This window comes from Gorilla gorilla, chromosome 4 (genome assembly GCF_029281585.2).
Source record: "Gorilla gorilla gorilla isolate KB3781 chromosome 4, NHGRI_mGorGor1-v2.1_pri, whole genome shotgun sequence".
NCBI lineage: Eukaryota > Metazoa > Chordata > Mammalia > Primates > Hominidae > Gorilla > Gorilla gorilla.
The window spans coordinates 135432564-135451944 of NC_073228.2; the positions used below are offsets into that span (position 1 = coordinate 135432564).

The 19381-nt window shown below is 35.2% G+C and overlaps 1 protein-coding gene across 11 annotated transcripts in view; it reads right to left on the minus strand.

Moving 5' to 3' along the window:
* Window positions 1–19381, minus strand: part of RAPGEF6 (Rap guanine nucleotide exchange factor 6) — a 212071-nt gene that overhangs the window by 118484 nt on the left and 74206 nt on the right. For all 11 annotated transcript variants that reach the window (XM_031010808.3, XM_055386558.2, XM_031010805.3 and 8 more), the window contains one exon: window positions 6023–6166. In XM_031010808.3, coding sequence (XP_030866668.1) covers window positions 6023–6166 — 144 coding nt within the window. The remainder of the gene's footprint in view (window positions 1–6022; window positions 6167–19381) is intronic.

Here is a 19381-nt window from a genome sequence, read left to right on the forward strand (position 1 = left end):
TTTTAAGATTGGACAAAGAAATTACTTGTTCAAAGTGAGTGATTCTGAGGGTAAATTTTAATTGTCTGATTGTTCTAACTTCAAGCTAACTTGGTTTAACTTTTCTTACCTTTATTCTCCCTTTGTTCTGATTCTTTAGCTTACTTGTTTATATTTACTTTAATATATTTACATATTTTGGTAAGCACTTTTTATATCCAGGTATGGAATAAATAATAATAGTATTTTGTAAGCAATAGGAACAAAGGTTTTTTGAATATTTACAATAACAACAACAGCAATAGGATGCTACTAACATTACTATTTTTCAGAACACCAGACACTAGGCAGAGCCCTTTTTATATATTATCTCATTTAATCCTTTTACAAATCTATAAGTTATCTATCAAGACAGACATACAAAGGTTATACAACCTGCCCAAAGTTACACAGGACACTAAGCAAGCTGAAAGAACAGGCACTCTTATTTTCTTTGGCAGGCAATATACTCTAAGGTTACAATTATGATGGTTGACATTTTCTAGGAGCATCCATTCTGGTGAGAGAGATATTTAAATAAACAATTACACTGCAATATAGAATAATTGTAATTATACTCAGCATAATGAGTGCTTACAGGCACATAAGATATTATGGGAGTGCAGATATGTGCTTAATCCTTCCCAAGAAAAAAATCAGAGTCCTCCATGACATGATGTGAAATTAGGTCTTGAGACTTTTGTTACGAGGACAAAGAATAAAAGTACATTTTAAGTAAAAGGAATTGTATATACAAGAGATGTACATAAACACATGGTTTCTTCAAGGGTCAGCAAATTTGTTCAGTATGGCCAAAAAATAGGAAATACATAGAAAACAGGTAAAAGAGAAAGTTGGAGAAGTGAACAAAGTCCAGATCTGTGCTGTCCAACTAGGGACATGTGGTTATTTACTTGTACATTGTGATCAATAGCTCAATACTATGGCTAGCTAGCTGCTATCAATTTCGATGGCACAGACATAAAATATTTCCATCATAACAGAAAATTCAATTAAACAGGACTGGTCTAGACTATGAAGGTACTTATATGCTAGATTACTGGAATTTTTCTGTAACTGATGGTAGGCCATAAACAGATTTAAGAGTTTAAAACAAGTGACATTGTTAGAGCTTCACTTAGAACTCACAGAAGCAAAATAAATGGACTAGTTAGTGGCAAGGGTATAGGGGAGGATGTAGAAAGCAGGGCTAGTGATAAGGCAACAAGTTCAGAGAGAAGATAAAAAATTTTAAATCAAATAAACTGATTAAGTAGATATCTTCTGATAAAGAAATTAAATAATACTTTTCACGTTTTCTAATTTTTCAAAATCTCTTAAAATGAAAAAATACTGCGTTTACAGTGAAAGGTGGCTGGGAGAATTTGAGAGATGCTATTACAACAGTCCTATAAAGAAAAAAGTGAACACTAAAGAAACGACATGGGCAAATTAAGTGAAAAGCACAAATCCTGAAACATGTGAAAGGAAGAATCTATAGATATTATTGAGTGATTAGACTGTGAATACACACACATTCTAAAAATTTCAACAACCACCCCCTAAGACAGGCAAACCTGGTATTACAATATCATCATTTTTAGAGGTGAAGCACCGAAGATTTAGATGAACTGTCCTCATCATTCAGTTAGTGAAGCAAGAATTCAAGACAGATGGCTCATCTAAATACTGGACTTTTTATACTTGGCTTGATTACTCATCCTGCTCACTAAATATTGCTCTTGATCACCTTTTTGCTATCTAAATACCAAAGTCATCTGCCTCAAAGATCAAAGCTCTGAAATTTCTGAAACTATATGAAGACATTTAAATTTGTTGCAAACTCTAAAAATATTTGAATATTTTACAAAAGAATATGAATATACAAGTGACTAATAAGTACATGAAAAGAGGCTCAACACTGTAAATCATCAGGGATACATAAATTAAAATCAAAATGAGATACCACTACCTATTAAAAATTTTAAAAATAATAATAAAATCTGACAATACCAAGTGTTGGTGAGGATGTGGAAACTGTCATTTTCAAAGAACACAAATTATGTAAAATGCAACAGCCACACTAAATAACAATTTTGGTAGTTTCTTATAAAGTTAAGCATACATTTGCCATATGACCAGTCACCCACTCCTGGATATTAACCTAAGAGAAATGGAAGTATATGTATCAACAAAGATTTGTACATAAATGTTTATAGTAGCTTTATTTGCAATTGCCCAAAACTGGAACAATCCAAATATTCATAAACAGGCAAACAGAAACAAATTGTGGTACATTCATACAATGAAATAATACCCACAAGAGAGGGGAAAAAATACAATTGATGCACACGACAGGGAAAGGTCTCAAAATCATTATAATGTATGAAAGAAGCCCACCCCCCCCAAAAAAAATCCACAATATATGATGCCATTTACATAAAATTCTAGAAACTAAGACTAATCCACAGTGACAGAAAGCAGATAAATGGTTGCTTGAGGATGGGTATTTAGAAAAGATGAATAACAATGGGAGACGACAAAACTTTAGGGTGATGGAAGTAATCATAATCTTGAATACGGTGATGGTTTCAAAGGTTTATTATACATATGTCAAAATTGATCAAAATCAAAATTTCATTTAAAAAAAAATTTTTTTTTGAGACGGAGTCTCACTCTATAGCCCAGGCTGGAGTGCAGCGGCATGACCTTGGCTCACTGCAACCTCCACCTTCCGGGTTCAAGTGAGTCTCCTGCCTCAGCCTCCAGAATAGCTGGGATTACAGGCAAGCGCCACCATGTCTGGCTAATTTTTGTATTTTCAGGAGAGACGGGGTTTCACCATGTTAGCCAGACTGGTCTTGAACTCCTGACCTCAAGTGATCCACCTGCCTCGGCCCCCAAAGTGCTGGGATTTCAGGCATGAGCCACCATGCCTGGCCCAAACTGTGCACTTTAAATATGAGTAGTACATTACCTTTAATAATATCTCAATAAAGTGATAAGAAATTGTATCAAAAAAATTGTTGCAAACTCAGAGCAACACTCAACGGAGCTTCAAAAATGTTATTACCATTACAGTGCTTATTCTACGTTAAAAAAAGTCACATTAAGATTAGGATTCATGTTTATACAAAGCAATGTACAACAAAACTATAAAAATATTTCATATGAATAAATCATCTTTTTCAGTCATTCTAAGAATTTAGTTAAAAAATAACTAAAATACAGGCAAAATCTTTAATACAAACCCTTGTACAAGTTGGGTACTAAAGAATAATTATGATAAACAACAGTTAACATCTTTAATTTTTTTTACCCTTCAGCACTCTAGAAAGAAAAAGTAGATGATGGTTTACACATTAAGGAAAAAAAAAACAAACTCATATTTCCACTGCTGTCTAAAAGAAGAAATGATTCCTCCTGATCTTTTTCTCTCTGAATTGCTGACAATAGAACAAAAGACATAAAGAACCCTATAAAGGCCATTAAACCAATTCTCTACTTGCTGCTCTCATAAACATGATTAAGATTTTTGCTACATAGCATCCTTACCTAGACCAACTGCCAATATTGCAGGACACTGGCCAGATGCACAGGTGTTACATAATTGGTAGCATTAATTAAAAATAAATGAAACCTTCAATACCATATTTTCTAAGTTAACTGAAATATATCCTTTTTAGGAAAAAATAACTCCATTAATTCAAGAAACAACACATGTACCTAACATGACCAAAAAGCTTCTCTAACACGGTCTCATAGTTAATAAATCAGTTTTGTCTAAAATGAATCAATTTCTCCTTTTCATGATTTGTCAAACTCTTGACAGTACTTAGTAGGATCACCATCTAACACTAGGTATACATGCAAAAATGCCACTATACTTAGCGTTATCAAACAAACAGAATCCCTAAGGAGTATGCCTATTGCTCTTTCTGATCCCAGGAAATCAGTATATCTAGAAGATGACAACTCTCAGTACAGAGGAGGGCTAAAAGCAAATGACTCATGAGCATGATACACAGCTAATAGAGAAAATATGAAATCTGTCTAGGATTCATGACAGGACACCAAAAAAATCTGGGAAAAGAAGATACTGAAGTTGAGACTAGAATGAGCAAGCAGTCAAAACACACTCTAGCTCACACTAGGAAAACTAAATATTACAGTTAAAGATTCTCTCATTTATTAATTCTACTTCTTGACACTTTTTCTATAGAAATGAAAATGTGGGCATACATTGTACTTAGCACCTTAATTTTTAAAAAATAAGCAAACGGCCGGGCGCTGTGACTCATGCCTGTAATCCCAGCACTTTGGGATGCCGAGGTGTGCAGATCACGAGGCAGGAGATCGAGACTATGCTGGCTAACATGGTGAAAACCAGTCTCTACTAAAAATACAAAAAATTAGCTGGGCGTGGTGGCGGGCGCCTGCAGTCCCAGCTACTAGGGAGGCTGAGGCAGGAGAAGCGCGTGAACCCAGGAGGCAGAGGTTGCAGTAAGCCGAGATCGCGCCACTGCACTCCAGCCTGGGCAAGAGAGCGAGACTCCATCTCAAAAACAATAAATAAATAAATAATGAAGAACTGGAAAGAATGTAACTTATCAAATATCAAGAACTGAATAAATTATAGCACATTATTATAATGGAGTACTGTGCAGTCATTAGGAATAATGGGAAAAACATTTAACAACATTCAAAGATGTTTAGTATATTTGTTTTTAAAAGTTAACAAAAATTTACATATTTAAGTTTTCAATAGTTAGCAAAAACCTTACAGATTTATCTGTATGTTGAAAAGCTTTATCCAAGAATTGCAAAATGTCATCAAATAGTTATATAACTGTGTAATAGGAACAATCTGTTTCTAATTTTTCAAAAAAAGACACATATTACTTACACAGTAAAGCAAAATATGTCACCTTAATTAGTGATGGGAAATTTACCATACAAAAAGAGAAATTGTTAAATAGTGAGAACAGGAAATAAACCTTGTTGTGGCTCTGGATATGATAAATTTTAGGACTATTTCATATTCTTGTATTGAATCAATGCAATTAGGCAAATGTGACAAACATCAGAGCTGCCTTAATTCTAACACTTATTCCAGTACAAACAACTCTCAAAATAATCTTTCTTACTCCTAACACCTAACATGGAATAAATAAATATCTGTTTATGACAACCGAAAGAACTAAACACATCCTTGGGAATTTCACTATATTCAACCATCCTTTTTATTATTATTTTTAACAAATGCAAACAAGAGGAAATGCTCTATACTAATTGTTTTAATATTCTAGAAATCGTGAGTACTTTGGAAACTGGTAACTATGAAACCTCTCCCCTCAAAAATACACCTGATTTTTTTAGATTACCCTTATTTCTTGATTCAACTACTTTTCAGTCTAAAAAGAAGCTATTCACAACTACAAAATTAAAGACTTTTGAAGACACAGCTTACATTTTTTTTTTTTTGCAACAGAGTTTTGCTCTTGTCGACCAGGCTGGAATGCAGTGGTGTGATATTGGCTCACTACAACCTCTGCCTCCTGGGTTCAAGCAATTCTCCTGCCTCAGTCTCCCAAATAACTGTGACTACAGGCATGTACTACCACACCTGGCTAATTTTTGTATTTTTAGTAGAGATGGGGGTTTCACCATATTGGCCAGGCTGGTCTTGAACTCCTGACATTGTGATCCGCCCGCCTACGTCTCCCAAAGTGCTGATATTAGAGGCATGACCCACTGCACCCAGCCTAATAACTTTTTTCACTATTTAAACAACAACAAAAAAGCAAAACCAGAACTCCCACTGATAAGAGCATTCCTAACCAATTCAACCAAACAGAAGCATTTAAAAAGATTATATATTTACCTGCCCCAAATTTTCACATACAGAGCCCAGCATGTTGATATTACCAAAGATACATGTAAATTAAAGATACTATATATGAAAATTAAGGAAGATTCATGAAGTGTTCCTAAATATACTCACAGAAAGATAGCTGTTAACCTCCACATCATCAGTAATGGTTTGGCGCTCTCCTTTATAGTTAATTTTCCGAAATCTTCTTCGGGATTGTCTGGCAGGAATTTCTCTTTGTAGAATACTATCTTCATTATCTTTGGCATTCTCTACCTGAAACACATGTTCATATTCCTGATGAAATATCAAATTTTTCCATATTATTGACAATCTATGGAGTCTTAACAGGCTCATAAGGAAGCTTCATTTACTTCTTACAAGAAACTGCCTCAAGAAAACAGTCTGTATAGCACAACGCTCATGAGTTAAAGATTAGAGGTGATGTTATTATAAAGATCTGGAGACCACAGTTTCCGTCCAGGAAACAGTCTCTCTTGTGCACATAAACATATATCCTCTAAGTAAAGTCACTTACCAGAAATGAAGGCTGTTAACTACACCTACACATTCAATAATTACAACTTGAGTTCCTCTAATTACAAACTGCCTGATTATACACATATTTTACTTAGCAAACAATCCTGGTTATGGTTTTAGTTAATTGTTAAAAAGTAAAACAAGAAAACTTTATGCAATATTCTTTAATTTTCAACTTAATGCATGACAATAGCCACAAGTAAGGCTGGCATCTTCTAAGTAAGAAAATAAAATGGAAAATTAACATTTGTTAGGAGTTTAAAATAGGCCAGCATGCATACATATTAAGTAGTTAGTTCACACAACAGCCCTGTAAGCAGGTATTACTGTCTCTACTTCGTAGACAAAGAAAAACCGAAAGATATTAGTGACATTCCAGTCTCACAACAGTGATACTTATTAAAGGTGAGTTGGCAACCTGGCAAAAGAGCAAGACCCCATTTCTACAGGGGGAAAAAAATAAGCCAGGCATGGTGGTGTGCACCTGTAGTACCAGCTACTTAGGAGGCTGAGGTGGGAGGATCAATTGAGCCCAGGAGTTCAAAGCTGCTGTTAGCTATGACTGCACAACTGCACTCCAGCCTGGGCGACAGGACAAAAACCCTGTCTCAAAAAATTTTTAAAAAAATTTTTTTTAAAGGTGAGGAGGAATATAGACCTATCTAGCTCAACAGCTTATGCCACTGATACAAGACTGCACTGCCTGTCCAATCACAGACCAAACCATAATTTTTTAAATTAACTATTTTTATAAAGGTATATTGATATGCTCTAAAAATCTACCTTTATAACTAAGCTCACATCTAATAAATAATAAATGGTGGTTTTAGTTTTCCCCCATAACTACTCTTTCTGCTAATGTCAGAGCTCTTGATATTACCAAAAATTTCCTAGGCACCCACCCAAACACAGTGGTGCCCCCTTATCTGAGGGGGATACATTCCATGATCCCCACTAGATGCCTGAAACTGCAGACAGTACCAAATTCTATATATGTCATGTATTTTTCTGTATTTACATACCTATGATAAAGTTTAATTTATAAATTAGGCACAGAAGAGATTAATAATAAAATATAATAATATACTGCAATAAAAGTTATATGGGGGTGAGGGGGCGCAGTGGCGAGTGCCTGTAGTCCCTGCTACCAGGGATGCTGGGGCGAGAGGATCACTTGAGCCCAGGAGTTAACGTCCAGCCTGGGCAACACAGCAAGACCCTGTCTCTTAAAAAAAAAAAAAGTTATGTGAATATGGTCTCTCTCTTTTTTTTAACTTTTATTTTAAGTTCAGCAGTACAAGCACAGGTTTATTACGCAGGTAAACTTGTGTCATGGGATTTGTTATACAGATTATTTTAGCACTCAGGTACTAAGCCTAGTGCCTATTAGTTAATTTTCCTGATCCTCTCCCTCCTCCCACCCTCCACCAAAATGCCCCAGTGTGTGTTGTTCCCCTCTATGTGTCCATGTGTTCTCATCATTTAGCTCCTCTCTCTTTCCACAGTACGACAGTCCTAAAAATGTGGAAAGCGAAACTGCAGATATGGGGGTATGGGAGACTACTGTATCATATCAACATTCTCAGCACCCCTGCTTGTCTTCCAAATCTTTGGTTCAATTCTCTCTCAGATCGTCAGTTCTCTATAAATCTCTCCCATAATGCTCTTTCATTCCCATTACCACCTCCCCTTAATTTAAGTCTTAATCACTTCAGTCCCAAACCACAGCAACAGGTGATCCTGCTGCTTTAGGCATGTTCCTCTCCAATTCTATCCTGCATGGTCAAACAAATCACCTAGATAATCACAATTACTCAGGTTTCCTGTTCAAAATGCCACAACGGACCTCTAATGTTTACACCAAATACATTTTAAACTCTTACATTTGATATTCAAAGCCATTATAAACTCCATCCCCAAAATACTTTTATCACCTTATCTTACACGTACAATCCTGGAAAAGCTGCTCCCTTATTTGCTTTCCCACAAAAATTCTAATTAGATACACAAAATTTCCTAATGATTTCTAAGAGTTGATGTCTAATCTGCTTTGTTCAGGTGTGAATTCAAGAATAAGTAGCAGCCAATTCAATGTGACTATTCATGTGCCCCTATATATAAATAACTTATAATCTGCCAAGTAACTTATTTCTTCAATTTGTGTTATCATACCCATTCTGTCTTCACATGCTATCATTTAGACACTACCTATCTCAACGGCCATCTCTTCCATAATTACAAAAGACATTCCTCTCCTCAGACCTCAAATGGCTTATTGTGTATACACACCTAGACTTCTCAAAAATGGGACATGTTCTCTACTGCCTTCAGACCTTTACATATGCAGCTGTCACTTCTGGCTAAAAGCCCATTCCCTCTTTGCCAGCATATTGGCCTCCTACTTACATCTTATGACCTAGTTCAACCAATCCCTCCTCTACTCCAGAAAAGTATTACTCCTTCTATAGCACTAAGCATACCAACCTCACTAATAAGATAACAAGTTCTCTAAGGCAGGAACCGTATTATGTAATATTATATTCATCTTTGTTCACCTAATATTCAAGACATTTGCCAAAATGGGTGTTTAATTAAATTTTCCCTTTTGCCTCAAATACATTAGGTCCTTGGAATTATGTATAAAGTCCTCAAAAGGTATACACAAGGCCATATACCAGAAACTGCAGCTTATCTCATTTAAGGTTCACAATAACCCTATTACATAGCTACTTTTCCTATTGTAATAGATGGTACAGAGTCTCATAAAAGCTAATTCACAGGCTGGGCAGGGTGGCTCACGCCTGTAATCCCAACACTTTGGGAGGCTGAGGCGGGTGAATCATGAGGTCAGGAGTTCAAGACCACCCTGGCCAAGATGGCGAAACCCCATCTCTACTAAAAACTACAAAAATTAGCCAGGCGCGGTGGCAGGCACTGTAATCCCAGCTACTCGGGAGGCTGAGGCAGAAGAACTACTTCAAACCGGGCGGCAGAGGATGCAGTGAGCAGAGATCGTGTCACTGCACTCTAGTCTGGGCGACAGAGTAAGACTCCGTCTCAAAAAAAAAAAAAAAAAAAAAGTTAATTCACACAAGTAGGTGAATCAGGACTCAAAACCCAAGTGTGACTAAAAAGTCCAACTTCATATTGCTCTATCCCAAAAGATAAAACAGATTATCTACTTTAGACAAAAGTCCAATATTACATGATTCTTAGGTCTTTTAATATCTACCACTTATTGAGCAATGCAGAGATTTAAACAATAAAGGCTTTACAGAGTAAAAATGGAAGTAAAATAAATTTAGGAAAAGGCTTTCTACGTTTCAAAATCTTGGGAAAAGTACCAAATGCAAAGAAAAATCTAATCATGACTTTTATTCCAGGAATATAAAGAGTTAAAGGCCCTTAACAAAGTTCCCACTGAATATAACTGAATTGTGGTATTTAAAACATTAAAGCCTGCATTAAAAACAATGTAAGATTTTAAAAAAATAAAACCACAAACACAACTGAAATGGCACAAAAGGTACAGAATCCAAATGCCAAGAACGATGTGAAAGCAAGAATACTTGAACTTGGGAAACCAATAAAGTCCTTGATCTACCAGACAGTTTCTGTCAAACTCTAAAGAAAAGATTTTTCACTCTGATGTTTGTAGGGAGTGAAATAGACAAGAGATGAAACAAGAGACTCTACCAAAGTTGAGGAATCTAATAGAAACCTACTCATAAAGCTCTTCCCAAACAGCTACACCCTCATTACAAGGGTAAGCAAGATACAAGCAGAAGGGGACAGGAAGAAAACTTGCCTGGCACTGGGATAAGAGGAGGGGGAGCAGCTGAACAAAAATTGCCTTCCCCTGAGAATTCAAAACCACAAGCCATCCTTCATCCAGATCTGTAGTTTGAATTCACAATACCTCAAGCATGCAAGTAAACTAAAAGAGATTCAGCACTATTAATAAACAATAGCAGAAATAACAAATGCAAAACTTCCTTACGAAAATGCAACTTTTTTTTTTTTTTTGAGATGGCGTTTTTCTTGTGTCACCCAGGCTGGAGTGCAATGGCGCAATCTTGGCCCACTGCAACCTTCACCTCCCAGGTTCAAGTGATTCTCCTGCCTCAGCCTCCCAAGTAGCTGGGATTACAGGCATGCACCACCATGCCTGGCTACTTTTGGTATTTTTAGTAGAGATGGGGTTTCACCATGTTGGCCAGGCTGATCTCGAACTCCTGATCTCAGGTGATCCACCTGCCTCAGCCTCTCAAAGTGCTCAGATTACAGGCGTGAGCCACCACACCAGGCCAACAAAAATGCAACTTCAACATAAACCTCAAAGTATTACTGTACCTAAAGTTCCAAGACATATGAACTCACAGACAAATATAAAAAAATCCCAACTACATCAACATCATGTAAGAAGCAAGACATAATTAAAAATGAGCCCCTAAAAAAGCGGAATGACACCTGCAAATACTCCAATATACTGAAAGTATTAGAGAATAGAAAGTCAAAATTTAAAAACTTTCAAACAAAAGAAAACTTGAAAATGAGCCAGAGATGATAAACAGTAACCAAGCAGTTGAAGCTTGACCAGGACAAGAAAGCCCTAAGTGCCCTCCTCCCAACTGCCAGGCTAGCAAACACTGAGGAACAACCAATAGCAATCTACATTTGGAGGAGAGATGAGAACATGAAGAGACCCTGCTGAAGCACAAGAGCACAGAGAAGGCCTAAAACTGAGTGGAGCAGGAACACTGAGAATAATCTTCCAGCAAACTCAAGGACAAAGTAACACTAAACAAATTTGAAACCACTGGTGCACCATAACAGCAAGAGAATCCAAACCTAGCTCAACTCCAGTAGAAATGTGTTCATCTCTAGGCTTAAAAGCTATAGCCCTATAACCTAATGCCCAACATTAAATCCAAAATTATAACTCACATAAAAAAGGAAAGGTAAAACAAAACAAAAAACAAAAACCAAGAGACAAAGCAATCAACAGAGCAGTCTACAAGAATTAGAGTGGATCCAGATGCTAGAACTACCAGACAGACAACTTGAATCAACTATGATTAAACATGTTATAGGTTCACTGGAAAAGGTATAGACAACACACACAGATTGATAATTTTAGCAGACAAAATAAAAATATAAAATAAAAATGAAAATTTTAGAAACAAAAGACGTAGTAATAGAGATGAGGAATGTCTTTGACATGCTCATTGGCAGACTCAACACAACTGAGTTAAGATCAAGGAAGTTAAACATAGGACAATAAAATTATCAAAGAGAAAGAGGAAAAGAGTTAAATAAGAAAAATGAAGGAACTGAATGGTATATTAAGATGCAACTAAAAAGGGAGTTAGTAAACTGGGACGATAAATCCAGAAGATTTACTCAACATACAGCACAAAGTCATCATGAAGAGGTAAAAAATAAGAAAGCTAAGAGGAAAGATTGAAAAAAAAAAATTTCAAGAAGATGATAGAACAAGACAATATTTAAGGAAAAAAAGAATTTTTGATGCCCAAAGCAGTCCAAAAAATCCAAAAGAGGATAATGAAAAACTACGATACCAAATTACAGAGAAAATATAAACAGAAGACTTTTAATGCAGCCAGAAAGAAAAGAGAGATCAGGAAGGCAATTAATGTCTGACTCCTCAAAATACGATGAATGTAAAAAAATAGAACGTATTAATTGTGTTAATAAAAATAATTCTCCTCCTAAAATTGTATTAATGGCAAAACAATCCTCCAAGAATGAAGAAAAATAAAGTTATTTTCAGACAAAAAAGAAAAAATACCTGAGATACTTAACAGAAGATCTTCAGGAAAGAATTTTTAATGGGTATACTTTAAACATAACACAAGTGTTACTATTAGGACGGTCTCATATATAAGAAAGAACTAAAAGCAAAAAATATTAAATATGTGGTTAAATACAAATAAATAATGATTTACAGAATACATAAAGCTAAAATACTGGACAATAGGAATTACATCTGGATACTAGCATTAAACTCTTATCAGTTTAGCTACTTATTAGCCTCAGGTGTTTTTAAATAGGTTTTCTTTTTTTGAGACACAACCTCACCCTGTCGCCCAGGCTGGAGTGCAGTGGCACAATCTTGGCTCGCTGCAACCTCCACCTCCCGGGTTCAAGTGATTCTCCAGCCTCAGCCTCCCAAGTAGCTGGGATTACAGGCGCCTACCACACCTGGCTAATTTTTGTATTTTCAGTAGAGACGGGGTTTCACCATGTTGGCCAGGCTGGTCTCGCACTCCTGATCTCAGGTGATCCACCCGCCTTGGCCTCCCAAAGTGCTGGGATTACAGGAGGGAGCCACTGTGCCTGGCCTAAGCAGGAATTTAAAAATAGTCAGAATTAGCACTAAAAGAAGAGACCAAACACCATTTCTAAAAGAATATGGTGGGGAGGAGAGGAAGGAAAAAAGAACTTAAAATAAAGGAGGGAAAATAAAAAAAAGAGGGGAAAAAACAAGAACAAATAAAAAAGCACATAATGTGGTGAAAGTAAATTCAAACCTATCAGCCATCACAATGAATACAAATAGAAAAGTCTTTCCAGGTAAAAAAGAATCTCATGTCAAATATAGAAAAAGAAGAAACAGACCCCAAGTATTAAGGTTCACAGAATCCTGATATTTTTGAGAGAAGCCCAATAATTTTAAATATTTCTCTGCTTCCTAGTGAAGGAAATCCCAATCTAATAAATTTCTTGGTATCCACATCTGCTATAAATCATTAACTTAACGAAGGTTTGTTATCCTTTTAGAGGGGAAATGGTACCTACTCATTATCATCAAAATCTGAGCTCTATAACCACTAGGAATGGTTTAACTACTTGGATATCGCTGCTTCTAAACTTTTGCAATGAACAACCCTAGGAAACACATTTTTTTTCTTAAGGTGAAATAATTTGGTAAATACTTTTAAGAGAAAAAAACAGTCATGTGTCAATGCTGACATTTCCTACTGACATTTTAGACTGGAGTTTTTCTTAACATCTTTAATTTTACACAATTCTTATGCTAAAATAAAAATCTTGATTACTAATGACATTTATTTATGCATCTATTAGTTATATTAACTATAATTATAAATTTCAATTATTTCCAATTAAATGTATCATACAGAATTTTTCATAATATACACATAAATATTACCTATACATATATAATTGCTTTAAATTAACAAAATCAACATTACCACTAACATCCTGGTTACATCATCTTGGATACTAATATTTATATATGTATAGATTTATGTATATGTGTTATGTTAAATTAATTATAATTAGTTACATATAACGTGCATCTATATACACACATATACAGCCATGTGCACTTAACGATAAGGATACGTTCTGAGAAATTAGTTGTTAGGCAATTTCGTCATTGTGTGAACATCATAGAGTGCACTTACACATAGACAGTACAGCCTACTACTTATCTAGGCTATATAGTATGGCCTATTGGTCCTAAGCTACCAACCTGTAAAGCATGTTACTGTACTGAACACCGTAGGCAATCATAACACAATGTTAAGTATCTGTGTATCGAAACACAGAAAAGGTACAGTAAAAACACAGTATTATAATTTTATGGAACCATTGTCATACATGTGATCAGTCATAACCAGCAGTGCATGACTGTATGGAAAACTGTAAAAAGACCACTAGTAGGCTGGGCTCAGTGGCTCACGCCTGTAATCCCAGCACTTTGGGAGGCCGAGGTGGGTGGATCACCTGAGGTCAGGAGTTTGAGGCTAGCCTGACCAACATGGTGAAACTCCATCTCTACTAAAAATACAAAAATTAGCTGGGAGTGGTGGTGTGTGCCTGTAATCTCAGCTACTCGGGAGGCTGAGGTTGCAGTGAGCCGAGATCATGCCACTGCACTCCAGCCTGGGCAACAGATCAAGACTCTGTCTCAAAAATAATAATAAGAAGAAGAAAAGACCACTAGTAACACCAACAATGAGACAACTGGCTCTTTCTGTGCTACGGGACATACTACATTAGGAATGTACAGTTAAAATACTGTGTCTTAAAGTCACCAGAAATAATAATTCTTCATGGAATTATACCAACATTTTACATATATTAAAATCACTTATTTTGTTTTTTGGGGGGAAGAGTAAATTTTTTCTCCTTTTGAATTGCTTTTAGTACATAAAAAGATTTACATGGCTCCCCTAAAATTGCTCTTCTTTCTCAGGTTTCTTCTAGTTCTCCTTGCTTTTTTTATTCTTTTAAATGGCACAAAATGCAAAACACAAAATAAACACTATACTTGATGGTATATTTCACTGGGATTTCATTATATTCATAAGGTAAACTAACAAAAAGTAATATCCTTACTATGGTAACTCCATACCTAAGAACATGGTATCTCTTTTTTTGTTCAAGTTTAATTTTTTTATTTCAGGGGTATTTAAACACAGTATTTCTGCACATTTGTTAAGTTTAATCTTAAGTGTTTTGTTTGTTGGTTTTATAGATGGGAGTCTATGTTGCCCAGGCTAGAATGCAGTGGCTATTCACAGACAGGAATAATTGGGACTGCAGACGTGTGTCACAACACCCAGCTTAAGTACTTCTCATACAGTTTTTGTAAATGTATTCTTCTTCCCTTATGTGACATATGTTACAGATCAATTCCTTTATCCCCATTTTTAAAATATCCTGGGATTATGATGGGGACTGCACTAAATTTTAGACAAATTTTTAGATCATTTGTATCTTAAAAATATTGTCTCAACTGATTTAAAGAAGATCTAAAAACAACTTTTTAAGGTTTTCTGTGTAAAGGTCTCCTACAACTTTTTTCAGATTTAATCTGATGTATATAGATGGTTTTGATGTTTATAAATGGTATGTTTATAAAATTCAATTTTCTACTTGCTTGTAAGGAAAAATGCAATTGATTTTTATGTATGAACGAGTATCCAACGACCTTGTTGAAATGACATAAATTTCAAAAGTTCACACTTAGGTAATTTGGGGTTTTCTACATACAAATCATGTCATCTGTAAATCACAGTTTTATATTTTTTTCCAATCTCTTTTTTCCCCTGCCTAAATGCATCTCCTAGCCAATAGTTTTGGTATGGTGAGCTTTCTCCATATATTCCCAAATGTTGGGAGAAAGTTTTCAATGTTTATTATAGGGTTTCTGCAGGTAACAATTAGGTTATAAAAGTTTCATTCCCTTCCTAGCTTGCTAAAAGCTTTTAAAATCATGAATGGGTTCTGATTATCAAGAGCTTTTTCTGCATCCATAGAAATGATTACCTGATTTTTTTCTTTAATTATATCAATGTAGTGAATCACACATTCAAATGCTAAATCAATTTGTGATTCTGGAACTAAATTCAATGTAGTCATGTTGTTTTATCCTCTGTATGTATTACTGAAATTGGACTACCTAAAATGTTAAGATTTTTACATTTATTTTCATTTAAAAATACTAACCTATAATACTGGTTTTGTATAATGCCCTTGTTAGGCTGTTATAAAAATTAAAATAGGCTCATAAAATAAGGCAAAAAAGTTAAAGTTTTTCTATTTCCTGTTAGATGCTAAGTATTATTTCTTCTTTAAATGTTTGGAAAAATTTACCAGTGAAGCCACATGGGTCTGAATTTCTAAATGAAAAGGTTTATAATTACAGATTCACTTTCTTTTCTAGATATTGGCTTGTGCAGATCTTCTGTTTGTGGGTGTATATGCCAGTTTGGTTGTTTTTTTTTCTTTTTCCAAGGAATTTGACTAAAACTTCAAACTTACTTGCTTTAAGCTTTCCATACCATCTCCCTTATTAGCGTTTTAAAAACGTTTGCTAGATCGTAGCAGTGAATCCTTTTTCCTTCCTGATACTGATTGTATGACATGTTTTGTTTTTGATTATCTTTGACGGGTTTATCAATTTTCTTAGTCTTTTCTGAGACTCAACCTTGTCCTTTGTCAATCCTCATTATTCTAAGTTTGCTTTTATGCCACTGATATTTATTTTTATATTGATCTTTACTGTTTCTTGGCTTGTGATTACTATTCATATGCTGCTCTTTAATTTCCTGACATGAATACTTTACTGTCAGCCTTTGCTCTTATAGCACTAGGGCTTAAATTTCACAACAAGAAAGGCTTACGTTGAATTCTACATATTTTAATAGGTCATATTTATTCATTTAAAATATTTTCTAATTTTCTAAGTAATTCTTCTTTGACAAGCGATTTTAAAGCATACGCCTGAATTTCAGAAGTTGTATTTTTTTTTTCTAGCTGTGTTTTTATAATTGGTTTTTAAATTAATTTCATGGTGGTCAGAAACTATAAAATTTTAAATACTGAAATTTTGAGACTTGCTTTATGTCCTAGCATGTGGTCAAATTTAAAAAACATTCCACGTGCACTTGAAAAGTAGGCGTACTCTGTTGTTGATAGGTGTAGTGTTCCCTGTATGTCTCAGGTAAAATGTGTACATGATGAGGTTCAAATCCTCAATATCCTTACTGACTCATGGTGGTTGTTTTGTCAGTTACTTTAGAGGTATATTAAAATCTCCTGGCCAGGCAAAGCGGCTCACGCCTGTTAATCCCAGCGCTTTGGGAGGCCGAGGCAAGAGGATCACCTCAGGTCAGGAGTTCAAAACCAGCCTGGCCAACATGGCAAAACACTGTCTCTACTAAAAATACAAAAATTAGCTGCGCGTGGTGGCACACACCTGTAATCCCAGCTACTTGGGAGGCTGAGGCAGGAGAGTCACTTAAGCCTGGGAGACAGACGTTGCAGTGAGCTGACATTATGCCACTGCACCCCAGCCTAGACGAGAGAGCAAAACTCCATCACAAAATAAAAATAAAAATAAAAATAAAAATAAAAATCTCCCACTGTGATTGTGGGTTTGTCTAGTTCTGATTTTACTAAGGACAATTTTTGTTTTATATATTTTGAAGGCATGTAAAGCTTCAGGATTGTGTAACCTTGATACAATTAACCTTTTATCACTATACAGTACCATTCTTACATTAAATAATGCTTCTTGCCTAAAAGTATACTTTGGGCCAGGCATGGTGGCTCACACCTGTAAGTCCAACACTTGGGAGGTTGAGGTGGGAGGATTGTTTGAGGTCAAGAGTTCGAGATCAGCCTGTGAAACACAGCAAGGCTGTCTCCACAACAACAACAACAACAAATTAGCTGGGTATGGTGGGGTGCATCTGTAGTCCCAGCTACTTGAGAGACTGAGGAGAGAGGCTCACTTGAGCCCAGGAGTTCAAGGCTGCGCTGAGCTATCACACCACCGCACACTCTACTCTCGGTAAGCCCCTTTTCTTTAAAAAAAAAAAAAAAAAAAAAAAAAAAAAGTTAAACAAGGAGATTACAATGTGTCAGATTAAGATGACTAACTTATCAGGTGATCAAGAATGTGTTCAGTAACAGACATTTCCAATCACCAGTGGAGTTAATCAAATCTGTACAAATAGACAAAACCATTTGACCAGGCATTTTTAACAATTCTGAAAAATTTCATCTATTTTGGATTGTTTTCTCCTATAACTCATAAAGCATTTAAAATTATACCAATCATCAATAAATTTAAATTTTTGAAATTTAAAAATTACCAGCCATAAATATATATACTTGATGTGACCTTTTATTTTATATACTTGTTTTTCTGAAATACTGAAGAATAAATTGGAGATATAATGCTTCTTGACCCCGAAATATGTCAACATGTAACTGCTAACAATAAGGACTTTGTCTTACAGAACCACAGTATGGTTATCAAACTCAGGGAATTTGATATTATCCAATCTGTAGTGCATATTTTGAATTCATCAATTGCACCAACAATGTCATTTATAGCTATGCCTATGATTTCTCCTTTTCTTCCTCCTCATATGAAAATATTACATAAAGTATGCAAAACAAGCACTAAAACAGGATGTATAACACTGAAGTAAAAGCAGTATTTCTTTTGCATATAGTATGAGAAATGCAAAATATAACTAAAAAGTCAGAAAATCAATACTGCCTGGGCAGTTTTCTTGCCATGTTCCTCAATACATACATTTAAAAGAAAGAATTCTGAGGCTCTAATAGGAATCCCATATATTCAGTGCTTAAAGAAAATAAATTTGAAACAATACATATTCCATCCTTGAAAAAACTTGAATTCAAGAAACATTCACTGAATACTTACTATGCAGGCAGTACTCTGCGATACTCTCGGAGATACAAGTGGAATAAGACATAATCTTTGCCCTGTAAGAGCTTAAAATCCAGTTGCTCACATAAAATTAGGGATAGTGAGTTCATGGTTATACAGATGATCCAGTTTAAGAAAGAGAAAACAAACTATTTGAAGATATCAATCTGACTATAGCACCATGAAATGGAAAAGTAGTTTGGTTTTGAGCCCTTACATTAAAATGCTTCATTAAGAATTCAATTTCTCTTCTTGACAGTTCAAATCTAATCAGATGACATGGTCATCTACATGAGATCCTAGTAGGACAATGAGTCCACTCGGTATATGCTGTTTTCTAGTCAGGTCATCTTAGAACAACGTAAAAAGCAAGCTGTGTTCTTGATTCTTCTAATACTTAAAAAAAAAAAAATTCTAAAGTTACATCAACTACTTAGCTCTTTTAAGAAAAAATAAAGAATTATTCCTTAAATACACTCTTAAATAAAAACTTATCTTAAATAATTAAAAAGTGAAAATACTAACACCATTTCTTACTTGGATCTAATTGTATGTCTTTTAACTTTTCTCTACTTCATTCTCTCTAGTCTAGGGCACAGACTATAGAATTCAAAGTTTATTGAAAAAGTAAAATTGAATGGGAAAGAAGAAATCACCTGAGGCTGGGCGCAGTGACCCACGCCTGTAATCTCAGCACTTTGGGAGGC